We start from the raw sequence: 25718 nt of genomic DNA, 5'->3' as shown, positions 1-25718 counted from the left end.
CCTTTTTGAATGAATAAAACTTAATTTTGTCCAATCTGTTTGGTAGAGTATGTTAATACAATATAACTTGTACAATTGGGGGGGTTGTATTTTGTCTCCCTGCTCTTCTATTGAGACATTTAGATTGTGTCAAAGGTCATGTCTCACCTAGACACAGGATCTGACACAAACTTTGACCTGATGGTCAATATCAAATGTATCCCCTGAGCAAGCAGGCCGACTCTATTGGCTCAATGGTAAAAATGTCCAGGAAACCAGGTTCAAATCCGGGGTTGAAGAGGAAAGTTACATACTAGTCTTGCTTTAACCCATTAAGACCGGAGGCCGATTCTACAAATGCCTTATAAATCAGTAGTTTTTTTTCACAATTTCCCCCCAAAAATCTAAAATATCAGATGTACAATGTGAGCTTGTATATCTGCTATTTTGGAATAGCCAACGCTAAAATCTAAAATGACACGGATGCTTTCCCGGTTTTAATGGGTTGAAGTGACTTATAATCACACTATAATGCATTATATAATGCATTATAATAAATTATATAATACATCATAATCACTATAATGTATTACAACTATGAGAATCATAATAAAACTATGATCCTGGCCAAGAGAAAAAGTCTGTGAGTGACCAGTAGTGAAGTATTATGATACTTGACCTTTATAAGTCATTATGAAAGGCTTTATAAGGCGTTATGATTGCATTATGAGTACTTAAGAGTGTGTATATAACTGTAACTATACAGTGTTCTGTATAAGCCGATTACAAAGTTTTTATACTTGACCTTCAAGTCATTATAAAATGCTTTATAATGTGTTATGATTATTGTTGTAAAGCATTACAAGTTGTTATAACTATACTCAGACAATGTTATGAGTAGATTATAATGCATTATACGTACCTTTTATAAAGCATTATAGACATGCATAGCAAGTGTTACCTAGGTGGTGTCATCAGTTAACCAGATCATTGACAAAATGACAAGTGATTCATACAAAGCCGTCATTACCAGCCTTTTGAATGGTGGCCAACGGCTGAATGAATGTACGCGTGCATGAGAAGCAGTCCAGTCCTCCATCTTCATAATCTCCATCTGCGTGATCTTTGGCACCCAGCTCTGCATTTCGGGGGCTGCCAAAGTCCCAGAAGGAATCTCCGGCAGAGAAACCCCACATGACGCCACTGACAAGATACAGGCCTGTGCTTATTGGGTCAAAGCTCCACATGGGCCCATATGGACTGTGATACTGCATGCGGATACAATAGAAATCATAATGAAAATCTTGGATTACCCCTCATTTATTTAGGGTAGCCTACAGCTTACAGAAAGGGACCAAGTGGGAGGGGAAACGAGGGATAAGCAGGAGGACAGAAGGGATTTAGGCCTATGCCTTGGATTGGAGAGAGCACTGGCCCTGTTTACAGCCTTTAGTGTTAATGGAAAGATAATGTGGTCATTGTACTGTATTAATTATCTGTCTATCTATCAAGTTTTGAGTTTACCTGTTACTTGGGTGTTCTATTAACCAGGCAGTGGCTCAGGAGGTAGACGGTTCTGCAGCTCCTCTTGTCTCTGTGTTGACGTGTCCTTGAGCAAGACTCCTCCTAATGAGCAGATTGGTGCCTTGCATGGTTTCCTCTGCTGTCGGTGTGTGTGTGTGACTGTGTCAATGTAATGCACATTGTAAAGTGAATTGTAAAAAGTGTTGGCACAGTCACACAGCTTTTTTGTAACTTTGTATTCTTTATAGATCTCCTTAGCGGTCCATAGAGGTCGTCGGATATTACATTTAATATTCATAATTAATGTAGGGAATGCTGTGCCTGGCCCAACAGATGTCTAATTCCACTGTGCACACGCATTTCATTCTAGACAAGCATGTTTACCTTAAGTTATTCATTTAAAAGCACTCTTTAACTATTTACTATTTAACCACATGAACCCTAGCGTCCCTATTTTGGATGCCCGCGAACCTTCCAATAAGTGAGCAATTCACAATGGCAGAAATTCACAACGCATTTGCAATGCGACGCATTGTAAGCTTGTAGAGCAGCTATTTTTGGAGAAGAGATTTGGTATAGACACGAAAAAGGAGGGCACAAAAGGTACAAGTAAAGTTGTCTTCTATATTATACTTTTTCATTTCTGTCTGACTTTGTGAATAACTGTCTACCTCTTCACTTCAGTGAGGCGCTTTTTGGATGTGTTCCTGTGTTCAAACCTGCAGCAGGAAATAAGCTACTTGTTATCCATTAAAGACCTCCTGTCTTCTCTCACAGTCTCTTAGTGAGGCTGATTAAGGTGAAAGGTTCCCTAGTCTTCGTGTCTGTCCCACATTATTACCAGGATTAACATACTGACCAGGTAATGTGGCTAAACCTATTGACCCCTCTTCCCTCTCCTTGACCTCACCTCTCAGGAGAGGGTGGCCTAATTGACCTTCTGTAAAGGCTGGTTTTGAACTGATCCTGATGAAGACATGTTTACATGGCAACATGTTTGTTTACTTCAAAATAGAATTAAAAGGATCACACTTTTTCTTGTTTACTTAATTCTTATTTTGAAGCCACCCGAAACGGTTGCAGAACAACTTAGCTTGGATTGGTAGAAATGAGCAGCCTACACCCTGCAAAAAAAAACACATTGAAATGTTAGATACAATATGTTATCTGTCTTGGACATCTACTGTCATAGCCACAGGCTCTAAGTGATTGTGAAGCATGCATTGAAGATTCAAATGTAAAATCACATGAGCACAAGCCGCCTTACGCTACAGAAACTGGCGACGGGCTAAAGGCTCCTGCCCTATGGGCCACATGGTTCGGGAACCGTTGGTTACCGTGGCTACTTACTTACAGCCAGGCTGCCCTAGTGCAGCAACACTTTACAGAAACATCTTTGCCAAATGCCTCTTTTGAAAAATAACGGTCCATTCATATAGTAATGCCAATGCAGTATTTTAAACCGTTAGTCTGGGAAACGTTGCTGTCACTTGACTTCCTGAGGGGCTGATTTGTCATTGCCATCGGCTGGTGTGTGTGTGTGTGTGTGTGTGTGTGTGTGTGTGTGTGTGTGTGTGTGTGTGTGTGTTTGATCATCAGAAACAGCGTCCCTCTGAAGAGTGGGAATCTTGCCAAGCCTGCTGCAGCTTTAAATGACGGCCATACCTCTGTTCTGGAGATATGACGCTACTTTATTTCCCCACCCAACTGAATTCTTTCAAAAAACATCTCAACATTATTTGAACATTTGACGTGTATTCTATTTACAGTACGCCACTGAACCCGTGCATTTTGGTAGAATTCCCTGTTGCCTATATTGGCATGAATTATTTGTTTAGACTGGCTGCCTTTTTGAGGTGCTCATCAACGACATACTACTGGAAACTTTCAGTGCAAATATTATGTAGCAGATTTGTGTCTTTGAGTCTTTTCCACGATGATGACTGAAGGAGATGATGACAGTGAAAGTGCTTCATGCATGGCATGTGGTTTTCAACTGGCCTAGTGTGATTAGAACAGAAGTTGTCCTTTTGAACACTGGTCTGGAGTCAGTGTTGCAGTTGTTTGGGTTGGGAAAGGGGGGTGATGAAGCTGATCCTGAGTCAGCAGCACGCAACGCAAGGGCTTCTAAACCCCGGAGCTGGCCTAGTGCCGTGTAGTAGGCTGTGTGGATTAGTATAACAAATCAAAATGGGATTGGCAGGTGGCTCACACACCCATCAAGCCTGTAAGTCCCTCGACTCTACTAGCACCATCTCACCTCAAAGGGACGACGACTCACAGAGGGGTTGAAGACAGACGGCAAGAGATGGATGCTGGGTTTAACCACTTAAATCACTTAAACCCTATATACCATGGTATTGACCAGGGTCCCCCAGGGATCTCTACTAGGCCCCCTTTTCCCTCTACACCAAATCACCAAAGAGCTTATACTGTAGATCTGCTATTTTCTTTTTAACATTCCCAGAAAAGAGACATTAGGGTTCATGTGGGTAACTTGCTTCAAAGTCATAATTTACCCACACCTAAACCTTAAAAAAGAAAGTTGATTTCACTTCGAGCCGTCAAGCCGATCTGTTTACAGAAATACTTTTCATTATTCTTTAGTCAATACATTTCCTCTCAACACGACGAGAAAGTCTGGCCAATCTCTAATGAAAGGGAGAGGCCAGGCACCAAATGAAACGTTCCACTGATGGGGTAATTAAAGTCCAGACACAAAAGGGCTCAGCAGGAGCAGTTTAATGGAGGAGGAGTTGGTATTCTCCAGGGGAAAGCTGCGTTGAGCGGAACCTTTTTGGACTAGAGGTTAGCGGTTGTGCCAACAATGCTCCAGGACCCACTGTTCTGGCATACAGCCATATTACACAGGGATACTAGACACACACACACACGCACGCACGCACACATGCACGCACACACGCACACACACACACACACACACACAGGTTCAATATTGCATGCCCATTGCTTGTGTGTGTGTTTTTTTAGAAGAAGAAACTAGAAAAAAAAAATTCCTGTCACATAGGTATGATGTCATATTGCAGAAACTGAGAGCTCCTCTCTAGACTTTGCAGAGATATTCAAGTCTAACGCATTATGTAATTGCTCTGTTTTTATTTATTTATTTTTCATTATGCACGGGTGCACAGATGTACCTCTATGCCCCCCGGGACCACCGCACATGTGCCACGTGCCCTGTGTTGTGATGACGGTGTGCCGAGTAGTAGTAGGACACGTTCTCTGTCTGGAATAGCTCTGATCCTCTTAAATGATTAGTGGCTGGGACCAGAGAGATGACCTGCATGGAGCACACGTGGGTCTGGGCAGACGGTCCCTCCCCTCACACCATACCCTATATTCTATGTTTATCTCCGGCTACAGGCACCCCCCCCCCCCCTGATCTCACAAAGGCAGCTCATCTCATTTAAAATCAGAGCCTTTTACGTGGCAGAAAGTTGGATCTTTTTGCCGTAGAGTGAGGAGTCATGAGGGTTTAAAGTGATCTCTATTGTTAGGTCTTGCGTACAGGTACATAAGAGTAAAAAATATTTTTGTTTGGCTCCTATATATAATGGCAGTAATAGTTTTCAGGTCAAAGCTTAGATGTAAGCTACGTGGAGTGAGTAAACCTGATGTAATTATGACACCATTTAAATGTATGATTTTATATTTAATGCAGCTTAACTCAGACAGTGTTTAGAAGCAGCAATGAAAATTACTGCTGAGTTTTCTTGAATTGCCTTAACACACCATAATTGCCTTGCAGGCTATGTATTTAACACCCCTGCTAGCCAGATGATTGAAGCCTTAAAAAAAGAAGAAGAAAAAAAAAACATGTCTGTTTTTAAATGTCTTCACACATATCCACGTACTAGAAAGACAGGTTAGTCAGTCCAAATCTAAGCAGATCGGGTTCTAAAATAAATAGAGTATTTTCTTTTGTTCTTTTGTTTTCCGGGGTTTAGTTTCGTCTCTGCGTACATCCACCACTATGTCAGGAATATAGGAATGGGTTACATCTGCTCTTAACCACACCCTATTCTTTATGAGCAGTTTAGGTCAGCAGATGAGTGCAAACCTCAGATAGATAGATAGATAGATAGTAGATACCTTTATTGATCCCGTGGGGGACATTCAGGCGCCAGAGCCAACACAGCAGTACAAGTTACAGATGAGGACAAGAAGTACAATAGGTACAGAAGAACAACATCACAATACACCTTCAACAAATATGAATAAAGTATACAGATGCATACACCCTGACCCATCTTGCCTGCGAACAGCCTTTTTGCATGTAGTTGGGAAGCCTCGCCCCTTCGTGGCGAGGCTTCCCCTATCGGGTGGGCGTGCGGGCGGGGACTTCTTTCCTCTACATTAGAAGAGTTAGGACGTCACATTCTAATACAGCCCGAATACCCAATCTCAGCACCGGCCTCAGTGGCGCACCTCGCTAATCACTAGACTCTAAAACCATTACCACTGGGAGTCGACTCACGCTTGGGACAAAACTTTTTCAAACAACCGCGGACTACTTTTTTTCGCCGATAAAGTATAGTTTTGGACACAAACAGGCTTTTTGCATGTAGTTTAAGCGCAAGGGGGCGGGGCCGCGGGTGGCGGGTGGGGAGAGAGCCTGGCGACGCGAGCTATGTTAGTGCACTGAGTGGCAGTTGGGGAAAACGCAGTCCCCACAACATCATTTACGATTCTGTGCCTATCGGTACATAACTTGAACGGCGCTTAGTCGACTAGCAGACCATCGGCCGGTCGTCGCGGGCACTCGCGCCTGGAGGCGCTCGGGCGCGACACCTCGGCCTCAAGGTCTGCTGAGTCGGCGCGCCTCCGTCATGGTCCAAAACTATACTTTATCGGCGAAAAAAGTAGTCTGCGGTTGTTTGAAAAATCGTAAATGATGTTGTGGGGACTGCGTTTGCCCCAACTGCCACTCAGTGCACTAACTAACATAGCTCGCGTCGCCAGGCTCTCTCCCCACCCACCACCCGCGGCCCCCGCCCCCTTGCGCTTAAACTACATGCAAAAAGCCTGTTCGCATTTTGGACCATGACGGAGGCGCGCCGACTCAGCAGACCTTGAGGCCGAGGAGTCACGCCCGAGCGCCCCCAGGCGCGAGTGCCCGCGACGACCGGCCGATGGTCTGCTAGTCGACTAAGCGCCGTCCGAGTTATGTACCGATAGGCACAGAATCGTAAATGATGTTGTGGGGACTGCGTTTGCCCCAACTGCCACTCACTGCACTAACATAGCTCGCGTCGCCAGGCTCTCTACCCACCCGCCCCCCCGCCCCCTTGCGCTTCAACTACATGCAAAAAGGCTGTTCGCATCTTGCCTGGTGCAGATCAAGAGACGCTGTCAATAAAGGGAGAAGGGTGCAAGAATTGGGGGATGCCTGGAAAGTAGTTAACAACACTCATGCTACCCTGGGTTTCTGGGGCGTGCCAAAAATAATAATGTCCTTCTTGAGTTGTAACAACTTGGCTAATAATTGCACTCCTGAGTTTGACAAAACGACATGGGTTGATCCACAAAGAGGCTCAACTGCATGTTTGGCCCAAATGAAGTCTTAAGAGCATAATCTTAAGACTTGGCCCCACTCTACTGGGCTGTTTATTGTCCTTGACCTCAAAATGACCATGTTGCAAGATGGTAGGAAGGGGCTAAGGAAAGGGCCGCAGAAATGGAAGGGCATACAGCAAAGAAGTGGGCATTGTCCAAGTGTTTTCCAGTGACCGCCAGAGAATGTGCGTGGTAGTTCCCATGTCACAGTGTCAATCACTGGCCTTTGCTAAGGACTGCGCATTTCCATCAATCTGTGGTACTGTATAAAACAATTACTGTCTTTGAACCCCCCCTCCCTCCCGCACACTCACGCATGTGCATTACACACACACACACACACACACACACACACACACACACACACACACACACTACGGTTGCTTCTCCCTCCTCCATGGTTGACATTTGGTTGCATGTGTGCGCGCCTTTGTAACCGGCAGGGAGTCAAGCTCTTGGCCTGTGCTGCTAGGGCCCCAGATGTGAGAAACTGGATCGTAGAGCCAAACATCTACAGTTTTGTTATTGGCTGCTGAATTCAACCCACCCCAAACGCCTCCATGCTGAAAGGAAGTCGTTTAATCCATTCAGTATCATGTTTTCTGAAACCCTAAATGTCATTTGATTTTCCAGATGTGGTTGGGGTGCCATTGAAGAGGCAAGGCTGACCTTTGGGGAAATTCTTTCAGGATTGCCCTGGATGCCAAACTTTGAGCTGAAATGTTTGTCTGGATGAACATTGACTTTGCTTTTATCATGTCATTACTCTTGATTCATAAAGCCATCTGTAGGTTTGCAGCATTGTGGAACTGGATAATCCATATTGTGTTTGTCGTATGTGTTTTCTATTGATCTAATTGGTTTAGGAGAAGTCCTAGTCTTGATTATGATGTGACGTGCCAGCCTAATCTTCCTGCGTCCCACCCCAAACCTTGTCATCACTGTGGAAGAACAACGGTGTGGGGGTCTGGGTTAACCTAACCCTTACAGTGGATGAAGTTGGGAAAGGAAGTCCCTTTGACCCCTAACTGCCCCCTCATCCCGATCCCATCTCATCCCTTCGGAGACTGTTATGCTGCTCTTCCCAGGGAATTCCCTGGGCCAGTTGGGTTTTTGCTTCATTGACACAGGAGGAGGGGTGGGGGGCTTTGTGGGGGGGGGGGGGGGGGGGGGGTTGATGTGGAGCCATGGTTAACAAAACAATGGAAGCTTTGTGAGTGGGTCCCGCCGTGACAGGATTGTTTGGGGAGGGGGCAGAGCTAAGCCAAGCGTAGCCACTTCATTAGTCATGGCTCTCTCCTCTTGCCCCCCCCCACCCCACCTCCATCCATTCCCTCCCCTCCCCTCCCGTCATTTCTCTCACTGCTGGCCCTCCCTCTCTTCCTCTCCTCACTCTGGAGACGCACACACACGCTCCAGTCAGACACAGCTGCCGAGTCAGGGCTGTGCGTGGGTTGTCTCTGTGCGCTAGTGGCTTGTGCTCTGTAGCGGGATGGGGAGGATGTGCTTTTCACACTGACGCCGAGAGTTCTACGCAGTGTCCTTGCTCGGTGAAGCAGACCCGTTTTTCGCTGGGCTCGTGTCCTGAGGTAAGTCTGCTCTCAGACTGCTGTCATCATCTGCTGTCCTGTCCTTGGCTGATGTCAAAGGATTGCGCCGCTGACTCGCATCGTGTCCTCTTGAAGCTGCCTTTTTTTTTTGGGCTCACTGGCTGCAGGATTTTTGTCGCCCTCAGGCAGTGCGTTTTGTTGAGCAGCTGTGCATGCTACTTGCGACCATGGCAGGATACCTGCATTGGGACGCTCAACATATTTTCTGTTTGCTTGCTCGGTGCATTATGACAGTTGTGTTACATTGCCGCAGAAGTTTCCTAATCTCGATTCTTATCATAATTGATGGAAGGGACATTTGGGTGTTTCATATGTGTGTGTTTTGTTCTTGGGGGGGCCGGGGGTGTTGGTGGATTCTGTGGGGGATGTTGCCTCAGCTGTTTTGGCCAAATGATCAATCAGTAGGAATGTATGTGCTTGTGATTGCATCCCCCCCCCCTCCATCTCCTCTGCCTTTCACCCTTTGCACACCTCCTTGGGGACAGACCAGCATTTGGGGTAATCCTCCACATCCTGTGTTGGAGAGGGAGAATGGAGCTCTCAGAGGTCAGCTCGATCACTTCCTCGTGAGAAAGTCTCATCCAATAACACTGTACAAGCCAGTGAAAACAATGTGTTCATTACCTTTCACCCAGTGGGTATTAGCAGGATTCTGATTGTCTATGTATGCTGCTGCTTATCCGTAGTCTTAATCCCTGTTAATGTTGTAGTTACAACAAGCCTCCTTTCAGAATTTAAATCCACGTCACCTAATTTGATTACATATCGGACTAGCAGAAGAGTATGACTAACTTTGTTTTCTGCCTGCCATAATGTTTATCACTATTTACCTAATAAAGCCTCAACAAAGTTGAGGCTTTATTTATGAAGACATTGTCTATTCCGAAAAATATCAGCGATGCCATTTATAGAGAGCAATGGAAGGTGTCTGTGCTGCCAGCTGTGGCGCTGAAGACCCTGGCAATCTGACCTAGACATTGAAAGTCCTCGGTATGCGACTATCTTGAAAGTATTTGTAAATGGGCTTTTGGTATTTGCAAGGCTGACTTTGATGGAAGCTGAAAATGCTGGAAAGACCAAATGCGTCCATTTCTATATTGATTGTCTTTGTCCTTGCCACAAATAATTATTTCCTGACTGAAGTTCAAACTATTCTATCAACTTACACAGGTCAGCACAGGGTTATTCCCAGGCTTTTCTCACAATACATTTCAAGCGCTTCCTTCCTTCTTGGTGTCTGTACTATCTACTGGTTGGGTTTGGAGCATACCTTGGTTTTGTACAGCAAAAATATCTCAAGCAGCCACTTTCCACTGCGCAAGTAATATCTTGCAGAAATACCATACGATGGGCAATTTTGTTGTCATAAGAGTCTGCATATTTCCCCAGCTTGCTGTAAATTGCCACAATCCTCTGGAATGCCTTTTGTTATGCTGTTTCTGATAAACTGTGTATTATGACCGCAATGAACTGATTGCATGCCTGTTCTCATCTTTTCTGGTTTATAGAATGAAGAAGTGAATCATCAGTGATTGGAGTCATGGCTGTGCAGGCAGGCATTCAGGTAGGAGAATGACCATCCCCTAAAGTATAACTGACTGAACTATCCAATATCTCACTCTGCATCTGCAATAAGCACATCTGTTCTGAAGAAAGCACCATCTCTGTGTTTTTGTTCTGTTACTAGGGAGCAAACATCACTGTAAGGAGTGTTTTCTCTATTCTCTTTTGGGGAGGAGGTGGCGGAGGTGGGGATGCATAACACTTTCCCTTCCACACCCAGCAAAGCGATTTCAGCTGTCCATAATCGAGGGGAAACACAACAAACGTATCATGTTACAATGTAGTCACGTGGCAACATCTTGTGTAAAACTGATCTCTCTGTCATCTGGCTTGGAAAATCCTGGCAGCATCCAACCATCTAGGAACGTTGGATATTCCAAACAGAGAACGTATCAGGCATTTGTTCACAGAAATGGGTGACGGTCCTCACGGACAAACTGCTTAGCATTGGGGAGGCCACGTAGTGCGACTGACAAACTGAGGATTTAAGTGATATCCATATGAATTCCACAATCCAGCTGTTTCATTAGTTTCATTAGTTACCATTGCAGGCATAAAGCTCAATTCATAATTTCCATGTAGAGCAAAGTCAGATTCTTCAAACTTGTCATTCTTTGAACATTGCAGCCTAACAACTGGTAAACAGCTGTGGGTGGTTTTTTTTTTTTTTTTTTTCTCTTTTTTTTCCTAGTCTAGTGCCATTGGTGCCAATGCAACCAATAGCAATTTTTTTCTAGTACTACTATTATTCATGTGGGATGGCATTATGATTTCTGCTTTTTTATGCAATTTAAGCAATATTTACAGCTATATTATGCAAGAGCTGTAAATGTTTTAGATATATCAGTATCATTGTGGAAGTGGAATACCTGTATTTTCCTCAAAATAATACTTTGACATCACCACACCTTTGTCACTATGGATTTTACCATTTCTACACCTGTCCTTCCATATTCTTCAAATGACTTGTGGGAATTGTTACCATGTCTTGTTAAAAACCAAGGAGCATGGCCACAATACCAGAAAGCGCAAAAACAGAAAAGTGAGAGAAGAATAGAAGCTAAATGGTGCACTGTGGCCCCTCAAAAACTACCTTGGGAATCTCACTGACCCCTTCTCTGTGTTCCCAAAGGGTCAGAGGTGAGCAAGTGCTATGGGAAGGTTTAAAAACCAGGGGGAGGGGCAAGCTGAAGTTTGCTTCAATGTAAACATTTCTTCACTTTGATATGTTGGGGTAGGCAGTTTTTTCCAGGGGTTTGGAAATGCTTTCTTTTTTAAATACTTTGCCATTTTATGCCATAAAACCCATTCCCATTAAAACTGGGAAAGCATCTGTGTCATTTTAGAGTTTTGCTTTAGCTATTCAAAAATAGCAGATATACAGATAGACACTTCATGCCGCCCTGCGAGCTTGTACATCTGCTATTTAGATTTTATTTTTTTTATCTTGTAAGTGTGCGAAGTTTGCGAACTACTGATTTTAGATGGGGCCCTATTTTTGCCAAGGCTATACCCGCACCCGCTGCCCACTACCCGCGAATTACGGATAAGGGAGCTGGCACTGTCCCTGAACGCTATTTTGAGGCCGAATTTGCGAGAGGAATAAGCAACCAGGTCTATGAAAACAAGCCCAAAAGAAGCGACTATAATAGGCCACATGAGCACTTCAAACCTATATATGTCGGCCATTAAACAATGTGCATATTTATATATGTTGGCTATTTGAAAATAGCCGATCTACATGCTCACAACCGCAACTACCATTATTTACAAGCAACTTTACAGAAAAACAAGCCCAATGTGGCTTATAATAAGCAGACCTGGCAACACTGCAGACAGGGAGAGCGTAAGATTGCATTGGGGATAATGGCTTGCACAGTCTTCTCTTAAAGGCAATGGCATCTGGCATGGTGATTGGTTTTATTATTGTAACGCCCAAACCACACCTATGCATAATTAACGTGTAGTGCAGGTGTTTTGCGAGTAAGGCAGGTGTCCCAAAATAGCAACTTTTGCATGGGAATGCCCCTTGCACAGTCCTAAATCCCAAAATAGTGGGTTTAGCCAGTCTGGCCCTTTTTTATAGGGCCGATAGATAGGTACAGTGAAGAGAGAAACAGGAAACACAGGCAGTGCGCAGGGGAAAGACGCACGACAAACAGTCCGGCCGGCCGGTAATCGAACCGGGGACACACTGATTCTGCACCCATGTGGTATGTGTCCTAACCATTCGGCTGCTATCCGGTCGCCTGTCCGGTCTTACCATTTTAATCTCATCACGACACGTACAGTAGCATGAACATACCGGTAGCTGGTGAAAGACACTAATTACTTTGAAATGTCACTTTAAACAGCAGTGCAATGCACATATGCTTTAATTTCACAGTCATGGTCGTGTGTGTGTGTGTGTGTGTGTGTGTGTGTGTGTGTGTGTGTGTGTGTGTGTGTGTGTGTGTGTGTGTGTCAAGGTTGGATAATACCCTCTGGTATGGCAATCTATTCTAATCAGTGCAATGTATTTTACGTAACTTCCAAACAATACGCTGTGCTACCTTATTTTCTAATTAACTGGATGTTAGGACAGATAGACATATGTTGATATGCTGTTATGGAGCTGCATAGACTGCCGTGGGCAACTCTGTCCTTTAGAAGTCTGTTATGTAATGTGTGTGTGTGTGTTGGGGGGTGATGGGAACATCGGGAATCGACTCACATGCTGGTTGGGTCAATCTCTTTGAAGTACTCCAAATGCAATCTTTAGTCTATCTACTCTGGGTTGCCTCTAAATGTTATTCTTACATCATCAGAGGCCATGTAGTCTGTACATGTTGTTTCTCTGTTTCGGTTCTGTCTCCACACACTCGGTGTGTGCTGTGTGTTTCATTCTGGATTTGCCTAAGATGTGTTATTGGACATCTGATATTGATGACAATGTCTGTCCTTTGTTCCCTGTCCCCACTATCTGTTTTAAGACCACCCTGACTGAGATGTTGGTGGAGTTTGAGGGGGGGGGGGGGGACAGCAAGGCAATAAAATTTGCACTCCCTCTCTCACACCCCTCTCTCACACACAGACACGCACACACACAAATGAAGGTAGCCTAATCTGTCTGCCATGCTACTCTAAGCATGAGCGGAAGAATATTATAACGGCTTCTCTGTTCAACCAGTGGACCCCATAGAATGTGCCCTCTTTGTGCAGAGAATGGAAGCGTCTAATTCAAGACCAACACAACACTTGGCCTTGTTTGCAGCGTTAATAAGTCCCTTCAGAGAGTGACACCATGTGCTGCTTGTGATTCTTTATCATACAATGCAACAACATCCGGTTGGGCGCGGGGATTAAAAGATCTCGCTCAACACCAACTCAGAAACAGATGTCAACAATCTGATTCTCATCAAGAGAAGTTATGTAATGTCTGTAAAAAGCCCCTTGCCGCGACTCTGCTGCAGTTTAGTGAATGCAGTTCGTTGGCAAGCATTGTCTTTTATTATGTGTAAACTTGGAGTAAGCATGCCATAATCACAGAATAAAGATTCATATAAGATCTGTATAACACTACTTATAGACGGCAAGCTTATAGTTACACATGGACATGGCACATTTGCATTTGTCAACAAATTCAGTAGGCCTATTGAATAGACAAATATATCATTCATTTTGCTTTTCTTACTACAGAGTATTACAACTTTGTAATCACAATTGGGGTTTCACCATTGGAGATGGGAAAGGGTGTGAGTTGAAAGTCCTGGGCTATGACAGCCGAGATGGATGTGATAGGACATCAGTGAGGACGGAGGAGTACAGGATGAGAGGCTGGCTCCAGGCACTCTCTCCAGCCTCAGCAAAGCCCTGTGAACCAGTGCCAGACACCGATTCAAGAAGGCATGTACGTACGACAATGTGCAATTGTCTCTGACACGCACGGTCCCAAAAACATTGTCTTGCAGAAGAGTTTGGCTGTTTGAGTGGGTTGTGTCTCTCTCTCTACGTTTGTCCTAGAATCCACTGTAAAACGAGAAATTGCCAATGATCAACTATAGAACGAGAAATTGCCAATGAACACTGACAGTCGAAGCAGAAATGAAAGGAATGTTCAGTTGCATGATGGGTAGTCTAGGATAGGGTAAGCCAGTTCTCATGGGTAGTTGGCCTGGTTGTGGGTCAGTGCTGTTGCAGCGTATCGGTGTCTGTGTGCTGTGCGTGTTTCGAGCTCCAGTGGCCCATGGAAGTGAAAGCTGTATGCATGCAGACTTCTGTGGGTCGACTGCTCTGCTTGGATGGGTTCATCAGAATTCCTCTGGTCTTGTGACAACGCAAGACTGAGGCATGGTAAACAGCGGAACCCACATAAGTGATGCAAGGGTGTAGTTAAGACTTGTTTAATGTGTTTAGTTGGGAAATGTTTGCCTAAATTCAGGCCTCAGAACATTAACTATGTTATGTTCCCAAAAGGTATTCTATGCATGTTATTCCGCACTGGTTGTGTGATTTGATGGTTTCAGTGCATCGTTGACAGACGCACGATAACAAACCATTCTGTTCTAGCAACAAAATGGGTATTTACTCGAAGCAGATGTACTTTTCCCCTCCCCCTTAACCACTTGAAGGAATTGTAAATTAGATTAGTTGCCAATACTTGCCTTGCCTGACCGCATGCTCATTTGTCCCCTTCTCCCTTCCCTTTGATGTCCCCCTGTCCCTACATGACCTCTGTTTAAAGGTGTGCTTCGCTGAGAAGTTTGATGCACCATCGTTCAGCCTCAAAAGCCCTCGCAGCCCGTTGGTGCAGCGGCATGGCCCAGGCCTAGCTGACGTCTTCCAGTATGACCAGTGGCTGGCCGTACGACATGAGGCCACCCTGGTGCCCATGCAGGAGGACCTGGCCATCTGGCTCACCGGCTTGCTGGGTAAGACCGCCTGAGCACCACCGGAAACCTCCGCTTACAGTTGATTCTTATTTGTCGTCGACCTCTTCCATTGCTTTGCTTTTTTGTCCTCCTCAATTTCTAATTCTTCCTCATCCGTGTGATATTTGTCAATTTCTTCTTCCATCTTTCTTCTCTGTCCACCATTTCCTCTTTTTCTGTGTCCATTTCTTCCCCCTCCTCCATAGATATAGAAACCTAGATACCTCATTGGCCTCTGCAGTTCGTTGGAGCAACTCGTATCGCGGCCGCCATTTTCGCGTAGGCAAACGGACACTCAAAGTGACTACTGTCCAATCACAGCGCTCACAGCGTGTTGAATACTGGCCAATCACAGTGCGTCTTTTCTAAGACTTGTCAGAATCTAGTTGTCCCGCCCCCACCTGCCTCTGATTGGCCTACCGAACGACCCCTTCTGTGACACACGCGGAAGCTTGCCTACGCGAAAATGGCGCCCGAGATACCAATGCCTCAGAGCCGAAGGAGGCGTCTACCTTTATATGTCTATGCCCTCCTTCACTAGTTTCTTCTACTTCTTCCTTAATTTAATCTGCTTCCTCCTCCATTTTATATTCCTCTTAATTCTTCTTCTTCGATTTTTCCTTCTCCTTCTTCTTTTCTTTTTTTAAAAGGGGGCTTTTTATGCCTTTTATTTAGAGAGGGATAGGGAAAGTAGGCTGACAGGAAATGGGGGAGAGAGATGGGGGAGTGACACGCAGCAAAGGTCGCATGGAACGGGAGTCGAACCCGCAACACGCTGTCAGGCTGGCATTGCAGCCGAGGGTGCCTGCATGGACCGTCACGCTACGGCCCAGGCCTCATTTCTCCTATATATATTTTTTTCCAAATGGAATAGTTTGCCTTTGCTTCCTGAAAGAATAAGCTGTTGCTGAAGGCGAGGAAACTGGTCAGTGGAGCAGAAAAATAGGGCATCAACAAGACAATGAAATTAGGACACCAACAGTCAGCAGTTGTAGTTGTTTTCACGCTGTATGTATTTGTCCCTCTTTGCAAGGTGTGCGAAGACTGGGACAGGCCAGGGAGTCGACTATGACAGTATAGAACTCTTTGCAACTGTATGATACGTATACATGCAGTTTCATGGTTAGCAGAGCGATTGGCATATACACAATTGACACGGTCTGCGATAAAATTGGATTTGCTACAGCTACTTCCACTGGGCCTCGACAGACCACAGAGGGGAAAAAATCTCCCATTATATACCTCACTCCTATTATACTAAAGGGCATTGTCCCTCTTAATACAATGGTGCAGTGACAGGAGCAAGGAAATCGAATCTGACTGGAAACGGGCTCTTTTGTTAGACATGGAACTATTTTAGAAACAAGTCCTCGGGAATGTAGATTGTTTTTGTGAACTCAACAAGGCCTGGTGACTGTGTTTGACCTGAAGCACATATCCGAGACCCTAAACTTCTTTTGGCTCAAAAGAACTTGAACAGGTTGAACAGGTGTCGGGTGGTGTAGAAGGGTCGTTTCCGGCGGATAATGTTCTGGCCTTGGGTGTATGCTGTTGTCTGACTCGTAATACCCTCTTTGTGGAACATTAATTGTCAGTTATTGTTACGTTTTATTTTTGTCCCTTTTGTGAAACAAACTTGAGTTTGACCTATTGGTGTTCTATTGAGTTCCCCACAGTTTGTATACAAATATAGAAGATGGATTGCATACATTTTGTTATATCCTATTTATATTAATTTTTTGTTCTCAGGAGAGGAGGTGAGAGTGGAGTTCTTCATGGAGGAGTTGGACAACGGTGTGAAGCTCTGTCAGCTCATTGGAGTCCTGCAGAGCAAGGTTGCAGAGAGCTGTCCCACACAGCTGAGCAAGGTGAGCCATACAGGAACAGAGTGTCACGGACGGAAATAGCACCAACATTCATCAGACCCGAGGGTTCAAACTCTGGGATGACTAAAACTCTAGATTCAACCTTTTGGTCAAATTCAGTCCTGAAAGAAATTTGAGATCCAGAGTCGATTGGCAGAATAATAATTGCACATCCTTGTTTCAAATTCTTATTTTTTTCCTTCTGACAGCTTTTTCCCATGAAGAAGGTGGCGTGCAAGAGACAGGCCTCGCCAGGTTCATTCTTCGCCCGTGACAACACGGCCAACTTCCTGGGTTGGTGTCGTCAAATAGGCGTGGAGGAGACATATCTGTTTGAGTCTGAAGGCCTTGGTAAGAGCTTATTTGATTACATTTTTGTACACTCTTGAGTTACAAATGGATAAATTAACAAGGATTAGGTAGCACTTCAGTGGCACTCCATTCGCCATCCTATTGCTCCTGCTAATTGCCCAGAAGTAAAGTAAATCCTCAGAAACCTTAATCTGCTTTCACAATAAGATCTTACGAAGTTCCCCTCTTAATAAATTACATGCTCAAAATACCCAGTTATCTAAGCAAACACAATACAATGCAACCTTTAAACAGTGGTGTAAAGTAACTAAGTACATTTACTCAAGTACTGTACTTAAGTACAATTTTGAGATGAGCTAAATGATGAGCAAAACTTGGTTTGGTCTCATCTTGACTTGAATGATTCCGGTCTCCGGCTGTAGAATATGGCTGTAGAATATGAATGTAATTCCAAAGTCAGTGTATTTTGATTCCCTGAGGGAGACCAGATCAATAAAAGGAGGAACTCAAGGATTTTTAAGATCACTGCTGTTGCCTGCATTACTTGACAGTCTATAATCTGGCTAATTTTGTGCTGTTATTTACAAATGTGTATCTGTTGCAGTGCTGCACAAGGATCCTCGTCAGGTGTGTCTTTGCCTGTTGGAGATCGGTCGAATCGTTTCCAAGTAAGTTGCTCCTTGTGAGGATTGGGTTCAAACACTTCTTAGGACTGCAAATAATGATCATTTCCCTATTGATTAATTGGTTTATGTTTACTATGGGGTTTTGCAAGAGGCTAGCCCACTATTAGTGGGTGTGTGTGTGAGTGTACAGTATCTGTGTGTCCTGAGCGAATTGCAAACTGCTGGATCGATCGGTTTTTTTGATCGAATAATCGATTAATTGATTGTTTTCCCCTTCCTGAGGTATGGAGTGGAGCCTCCTGTGTTGGTGAAGCTGGAGAAGGAGATTGAACTGGAGGAGACCTTGCTGATGAGCGAGGAGCCTCCTCCTGCCGTCAAAACCTTCAGCGTCTGCTGCCAGCATGGTGGCCTCTATCGACCTGGGGTGCGTATTAAAAACAATCGTTGTGATCCTGATACTTTTGTTGTGATCCTGAAGGCTTTCCTCTATTAAAGGTGGTGACAGGGCGTTCAGTTGAATTACCCATCTGCAAGCAACGACGTGCTCGAAGAACGGTAGTGACACCAAGGCAGTGTCACTGTCAAGCGGTAGATTTAAAGTTTATTGGACACATTCTTGGTGCTGGGCTGGTTTTGGTGCCGGTTCACAGTTGGTCCAATTTGCGGACCTTCTAAGAACCAGTTTGGTTTTCCACAGGCTAGAGAGCCACATCAGTATGTTCCCTAGAGACAAGACATCATTGCAATGTAGAGTTGATAATCTGTGTAAAAATCATAGAGGTTAAGTATTTAAAGATATAAATGTCCATTTGCCTGTGAGGTGATGCAAGGCAGTGGCCAGTTTACATTTGGCTTGTCTCTACATCAACATTGTGATCTTTATAATCTTGACCAATAAGAACAAAATTATTGCACAACAACAATGTTGGTGTAACTAAGAGATTTTCGGAAAATTGTATTTGTACATAGATTATCAACTACGATGCAACTTTCACGGGAGGGTATTTCCTGTTCATCCATCCTTCTCAAAGATGTTTATTGTTTAGCCAAAAATGTCCCTCTTACCAGACATATTGTTTGAGAAAAAGCTTTTTGTTTTTAAGTTTGTGTGTCTCAGGTGCTCATCTGATGAGGACTAAAGGTACCACATTGAATCATTTATGGAACAGTGGAGTGATCTTGTCTATCTGGGCTTTAAATAGCTGCTCTTATCTAATAACAATCCGCTAACCAGAGAGCTGAAATGTGGAATTGTTCCAGCAGTTCTCATTATAATGTTCATCACACAGGAAGAACATGTGCGACCCAGTTGAGTTGGAGCCAAGATGGCGTCAGGCAGCGGCTGTGACGGCCTCTTTGCTTTCCCCCACGGCTATATGACACACCAAGAGTGTCCACATGATGCTCCACTAGAGTCCTGTGACTTTTCTGTTGCACATGAAACCCACAGGCTACATAAACCAGACGTCATCTGCCATAAGGGCGCTTAAAAATGGCTCAAAAGCCTCAACCTCAAGTTACTTTTACAGAGCAAAGCGGTTGAGCCACTGGTTTTCCAGTGCCTGTAAAGATCAGGAATACCCATTGTTCTGTGCCTGTACAGACCTGGACTACCCATAGTTTTTCTCATTGCCTTGATGTCGATTTTCATTTTTTTTACCATAATGGCAAATGTCAAATATAATAATTAATTATTTTGAGCAGTATAAAATCAGCCATGCCATAGCTACATAAAGTGCCGGACATGTATGAGGGGAATTAAACGAACTAGCTTGCTGATTATTGTTGTCTGTACCTTGTTTATGCTCTTGCTGTCTAGTCCATACAACCGTTTCTTTGAGTTTCTATGCCAGCGGCAACATCTGACTCTCAACTCTTCCGGGAATGTTGTCTTTTCGTCTTTCTAAATGAAGTAGCAAATGGATTTTCACTTCTTGGAAAAGACTGGTGTCTAAGATGCATTATCAGGGCCAATAAAAGATGCTAATCAATATAAATAAAAACATGTATGAATCTGTTGTAGATGAGTTTTACTGGTTGTGTTCACCAGTTCAATTCGACTGACAGCTGTTCTATTGCTGCAAATGTTAATGGCATAAACAATGTCCATATTTCTTATTTTCATATTGTTGTTATTGCATCCCCTTCAGGAGCAGGGCATGGATGATCCTCCCTGTAACTGCTCCAACAAAGTGTCCATCGAGTACCTTTCAGAAGGACGCTACAGACTGGGGGACAAGACTCTGTTCATTCGGGTGAGAACTGCATGCATTCTTGGACGGCAACTCTCTTAGTCCACATTTACACGTTTTGCCAAAGGAGCCAAAGGTTGGTGAGAAGTATGTCTAGATTACAGCATCTGCAGTCCATAACCCACACACAATGGAAGTTAAAAAGTGTGTGCGCTTCACCGTGTTAGCTGAAGTCCGGAGCCCTTGCATTTGCATCTACCATGTCCAAAGAGAGACCGATGACACACACCTACACGCACACTGTGCATGTGATCTGGCAGAGAGTGTTGGAGACCTTCTGTGTCCGTTCTTTTTTTAATTCCCCGGAGCACTGACTGGATTGAGCGCGTGTAAGCTCATTGGCCAATAGGAGCGGACCACATTTGTGCTGGTGCTTGAGCAAGAGATTACATCATTAATTGCATCACTGTCCACCTGGGCCAACCCTTGGAGGTGCACAGATGTGACACTTCCACCAAAAGGCACCACTTAGCAGCAGCAGGCGTGTCTATTTAGTCTTTAGGGATTTTGCGCTCTTGGTCGTCATTGTTGAGGTTATTCACTGTGGCTATCTGTATTCAGGCAGGTATGACGATGGAGTGATGTACTTTACATACACTTTCATTCAATTACTCCTTGAGGTAAAATGTTAGTGTTATCAGAAGCACAATAAGATACAGCATAGATTTGATTTAATCACAAGTTTGCAGATACACATTCAAGTCTAGTGTACAATGTGTTTTATTGGCAGGTAGGTCCATCCAGGCCACATGGCTGGGATGGAGACACACAGATTGCGTTTGCCCCTGTGTGTTTGTCTGTCTCCGCGGCTAATCTTGCAAACTACACCAAGTTACACCGATCAGTGGAAAATATCTTGTGTACACTGCCAGTACTCAAAGGCCTAAGTCTTGAACTGTAGGTCGTGGACTAATATTTGCTACCCCTAGTACAGTTTCACTCACAAACAATTACTACATAAATGTATTATAAATGTACAATGTACATGTACAATTGGCTTCCAAAAGTGATTTGACTTTGACCCACAGGGGGGCGCTACAAATTCAAAAACCTTAACCATTGCAGAAACATGTTTCTTTTTTTTCCCTTTTTTACATTTTCTTTTTTACAGTCTTCACCGAATATGGTACACATGATCCCTGGAGTGTATATATATTCCATGCAGTTTGGCTGTAATTGGCTTCCAAACGTTGCGGGATGGGCCTGTTGTTACTGTTATGGCCCAAGACATGGGGAATCGAGGTGCAAATGAGTGTCGGACTCCCCTCTCAAACTCTCCAAAATACCAGAAACCAGAATATACAGCCTCAAAAAAGGTTTTATTTTACGTATGAGACTTAAAGGTAGGGTAAGTGATATTTTTGGGTTAAAACAAAAAGTATTTTGTTAAAAGGTTAAAGCACTATATTCTGATAGTAATCATTGCTATAGAGTGTTTATTCAGTAACGGGAGTCTCCCCGTCTCTCCAGCTCTTTAATAAACAGAAAATACATTTTCCGGTAGGTGTCAAAATCTCAGCCAATCAGGAGAAAGTACCCATTTTTAAGCTTCATTTTTCCAGTGTTCCAGTTCCAATTTTTTCAGCTCATTTCTTAGTGTCATCACTTCCAATTTCACTTGTTTAATCTATATCCTGATTGAGTTCTCTATCCTGATTGGATAAAATTGGAAATGAAACTGAAACTGAAACGAAAATGCATTTTCTGTTTTATAATGAGCTGGAGAGACAAGGAGACTCATTTTACTGAACAAACACTCTATAGCAATGAGTACTATCAGAATATAGAGCTATTTAACACTTATTTTAACCAAAGAAAATCACTTACCCTACCTTTAAGGGTGGGCTGATGATAAAATAAGCTATATAGAAACCACCTTTATGATTCAAAACAATATAAAAAAGACAACAGTTAATAACTCCTCCTAATCATAAAAACAGGAGAAAGAGGTAGGCCAAAAGGAATGCTACACACCCCTACATCTTCCCTTGCCTTATTGGACTAAGGAATACATCTACTGGAGTGTAAAAAATATACATAAAAATTCCCCGCATTAGATTTTGAAGAGCTAAGTAAAAAATGCTTTCCATTTAAAAGAAAATGGTCTACCACTATCTCTAATTGTGGGCAATGGGCCACAAAATGTTTGGATTCATTTGATGTCAAAATGAAAAACTATTTCTACCTGTTCTAACAGATTCTCTCTTTTGCTGTCCATCTCTAGATGCTACATGGGAAGCATGTGATGGTGCGTGTAGGGGGTGGCTGGGACACGCTGCAGGGTTTCCTACACAAGTATGACCCCATGCGTGTGCTCCAGTTCACCACGCTAGAACAGAAGATCCTGGCTTTTCAGAAAGGTCCTCCTGGTGTGGGTGGTCACCACAGCACTGCAGCCCCACCACCGCCTCCTGACATGGACCCCCTCGCTGCTGTCGACAACCTCATCTCCTCTGATTCATCTTCATCGTCATCGTCCTCTTCCTCCTCTTCGTCCATCGCAGCCTGCATGCCCTCACCTATGACGGCAGCCGGGCAAACGTGTCGATCCTACACCCCGTCTCCAGTCTGCACACCCACTTTGCACAGAAAAGCTGCTCCCCCAAAGAAGAACCTCCAGATGATGCCCTCCTCACCCAGGAAGCCCACCCAGCTCCCTTTGCCCCTTTCCACAAAAGCCTCTGCGTCTCTACCCTCCACACCTGTTGGCTGCTCTTCAAAGCAGTCCCCTAGCCCTAGCTCTCAGGCTGGGCAGATCCAGCGTAGAGCCCTAACTCCATCCCCAGCTCCTTTCTTGGTGACCACGCCCACGCCCTCGGCCACCCCCAAACTGAAACTCAGGCCCTCGCCCCAAGGTGTTCCCTCGCAGCCCAGGAGCCCTGTATGCCCTGAGCCATCCTGTAAATGTCCTAAACCCTCCAGTCCCACCACCACCTCTGTGCCTCTGCCTGCCACCATCCCAGCACGGGTACCCACTCCAAAAGACAGCCGTCCGCTGACGGGTGCCAGCCAGCGCTCTCGTCTAGCTGCCAGACGTCCTGGTTCCCCGGCTTCGCGCCTCCGTCTAGAAGCGGCCAGGCGTACACGTCTATCCACGCGGACGGCAGCCAAACCTCCCAGAGGAGCCACACCAGCTCCGAGAGGAACCACACCAGCTCCGAGAGGAACCACACCAGCTCCCAGAGGAGCCACACCAATGTCCAGAGGAGCTACACCAATGTCCAGAGGAGCCACACCAGCTCCCAGAGGAACCACACCAGCTCCCAGAGGAGCCACACCAGCTCCCAGAGGAGCCACACCAACTCCCAGAGGAGCCACACCAACTCCCAGAGGAGCCACACAAATGTCCAGAGGAGCCACACCAACTCCCAGAGGAACCACACCAGCTCCCAGAGGAGCCACACCAGCTCCCAGAGGTGCCACACCAACATCTAGAGGTGCCACACCAACACCCAGAGGAGCCACATCAACATCTAGAGGAGCCACACCAACTCCCAGAGGAGCCACACCAACTCCCAGAGGAGCCACACCAACATCTAGAGGAGCCACACCAACTCCCAGAGGAGCCACAAAAACTCCCAGAGGAGCCACGCCAACATCTAGAGGAGCTACACCAACTCCCAGAGGAGCCACACCAACTCCCAGAGGAGCCACACCAACTCCCAGAGGAGCCACACCAACATCTAGAGGAGCCACACCAACTCCCAGAGGAGCCACAAAAACTCCCAGAGGAGCCACGCCAACATCTAGAGGAGCTACACCAACTCCCAGAGGAGCCACAAAAACTCCCAGAGGAGCCACACCGATGTCGAGAGGAGCTACACCAACTCCTAGTGGAGACACACCAAACCAGCAGAGGACTAACTTCACAGCCCTGCCCAAATCCACCTCCCCACTCCCTAAGAGCAAGGCCGCCATATCCAAAGGCAAGGGACAGGCCCCAGCCAGGGCAGTCAAAGTCTCTCCATGCAGTACCGCTGCTCCCGGGCGGGTCCCCGGGTTGCTCGCTGGGCCTGCCACATCTGGTAAGTCCAACCAGAAATCAACAGCCACAACTCAGAGGGTGGGGCAGAAACAAGCGGCCACCATCAATCCACCTAATCCTGGAAAGGGGACTCTAAAACCGGAATCAGCTGAAACTAAAACTCTTGTGCCCAAAAAAACAAGCACCAAAGTCAAGGTTAGAAAAAACAATGCCCTCAACAAGAAGACTCGTGTGAAAAATAAACGTGAGGACCCATATTTTCAAATGAGATAAGGAGGTAACTGGTGAAAATCTAACCAGCAGGCTGGTTCATTCATCTTATATGTTTACACTTCTCAAATAGATTATTTGCTATGCTCTTATGATTCTATTGGTTGTGTTCTTTTTGGTTTGTTGATGTATTGTGTTTATGTTTTCAATGGACCCTGAGGCTACAGAAGTAAAGCTGATTGATTGATTATACATAGCTTTTCTTTTTTTATATACTTAAAATGATCTTCAAATCTTATTAGAAGTTATTTTTAGTTCTGAACTATGTCAAGAAACAGCCATGATTTAATGATTATGGGAGCATGCTTAGATTTAACTGCTATGAAAATACTTAGAAAAGACAGCTTTTTATCCATGGGGAAATCCAAACTGAGAGAATAAGGCTTTGGGGCTCACAAGCAGGTTACTGTATCCAAAGCCTTGAAATGTTGGGCAGAGGGCAACACTACTGGAACAAGTGTTATAGTTTCTTTTCCGCATTGAGAATCTGCAATCCATTGATGGCATTGTTGTATTTTGTCTCCATATAAAGTAATATTTAGGAGTCGGATGAAGCACTGTTTAGAATGTTCTCCCCTCATGTGCCTTCATCAGAAATTATTCTGGTTTCTGAGTGGCAATAGAATGTATTGGTTAGGGGTCCGTTTTGATGTTTTTAAACGATTAATATTGCACAGCCTACACAAGCACTCGTGAATTTGATTCCTAACGGTTGGTCAAGTCACGGATTAACTACTACTGATCCAATGCCTCTTAACAGAACATAATTTAGGTATAATCATCTTAGTGTGGAATTTAATTGTCATAGATTTTCTTTGTATGTGGTTTCAAATGTTTTGTTTTGTCTCTCAAATTCTATTCTAGTTTTCTATGTGATGTGTATGATACATACATGTATATTTTGAGTGTTTGGCACTTTATGAAAATCTCTTGTCAGTCACGGTTTGAATGTTGATTCTGTTGGTTGTGTCCCTTGTTCCATCTAGATTTCTCATAATTATTACATTTTAATAAAATGTTACTGTGGCATGTGTTTTGATGTATCTTTTGAGATTTTGAAAAGGGCTCCAATCCTGAGTGTACAAAACTATTTGTACGCTCAGAGTTAAATTAACAGAGGAATTTACCATTTAAAATGGGAACTAAGTGGCAGGCTAGCTAGCCTACTGAAAACGTTGCTCAACCTCAAATGCATCTAGTATCCTCCACCAGAGCTCAATGCAGGACGAGTGGAAGGAACAAAAT

General features: G+C 44.5%; 1 protein-coding gene across 4 annotated transcripts in view; it reads left to right on the top strand.

The window, feature by feature from the left end:
* gas2l3 (growth arrest-specific 2 like 3) overlaps positions 1-25506 on the top strand; it is a 28870-nt gene extending 3364 nt beyond the window's left edge. Inside the window, exons 1-10 of one of the 4 annotated variants that reach the window (XM_080421298.1) lie at positions 8519-8669; positions 10199-10254; positions 14977-15163; positions 16913-17031; positions 17238-17379; positions 17945-18008; positions 18249-18390; positions 20117-20221; positions 22443-23634; positions 23698-25506. In XM_080421298.1, coding sequence (XP_080277424.1) covers positions 10231-10254; positions 14977-15163; positions 16913-17031; positions 17238-17379; positions 17945-18008; positions 18249-18390; positions 20117-20221; positions 22443-23634; positions 23698-24476 — 2754 coding nt within the window. In that variant the 5' untranslated portion in view covers positions 8519-8669; positions 10199-10230 and the 3' untranslated portion in view covers positions 24477-25506. Of the gene's footprint in view, positions 1-8518; positions 8670-10198; positions 10255-14976; positions 15164-16912; positions 17032-17237; positions 17380-17944; positions 18009-18248; positions 18391-20116; positions 20222-22442 lie in introns of those variants that run through there. The other 3 variants (XM_080421297.1, XM_080421295.1, XM_080421296.1) reach the window with 3 other exon arrangements.
* The last annotated feature ends 212 nt before the right edge of the window (positions 25507-25718 follow it).

Source organism: Gymnoscopelus braueri (genome assembly GCF_963280865.1).
Source record: "Gymnoscopelus braueri genome assembly, chromosome: 23".
NCBI lineage: Eukaryota > Metazoa > Chordata > Actinopteri > Myctophiformes > Myctophidae > Gymnoscopelus > Gymnoscopelus braueri.
The sequence above is the reverse complement of the archived record's forward strand: the minus strand, read 5'-3'. Positions and strand labels throughout refer to the sequence as shown.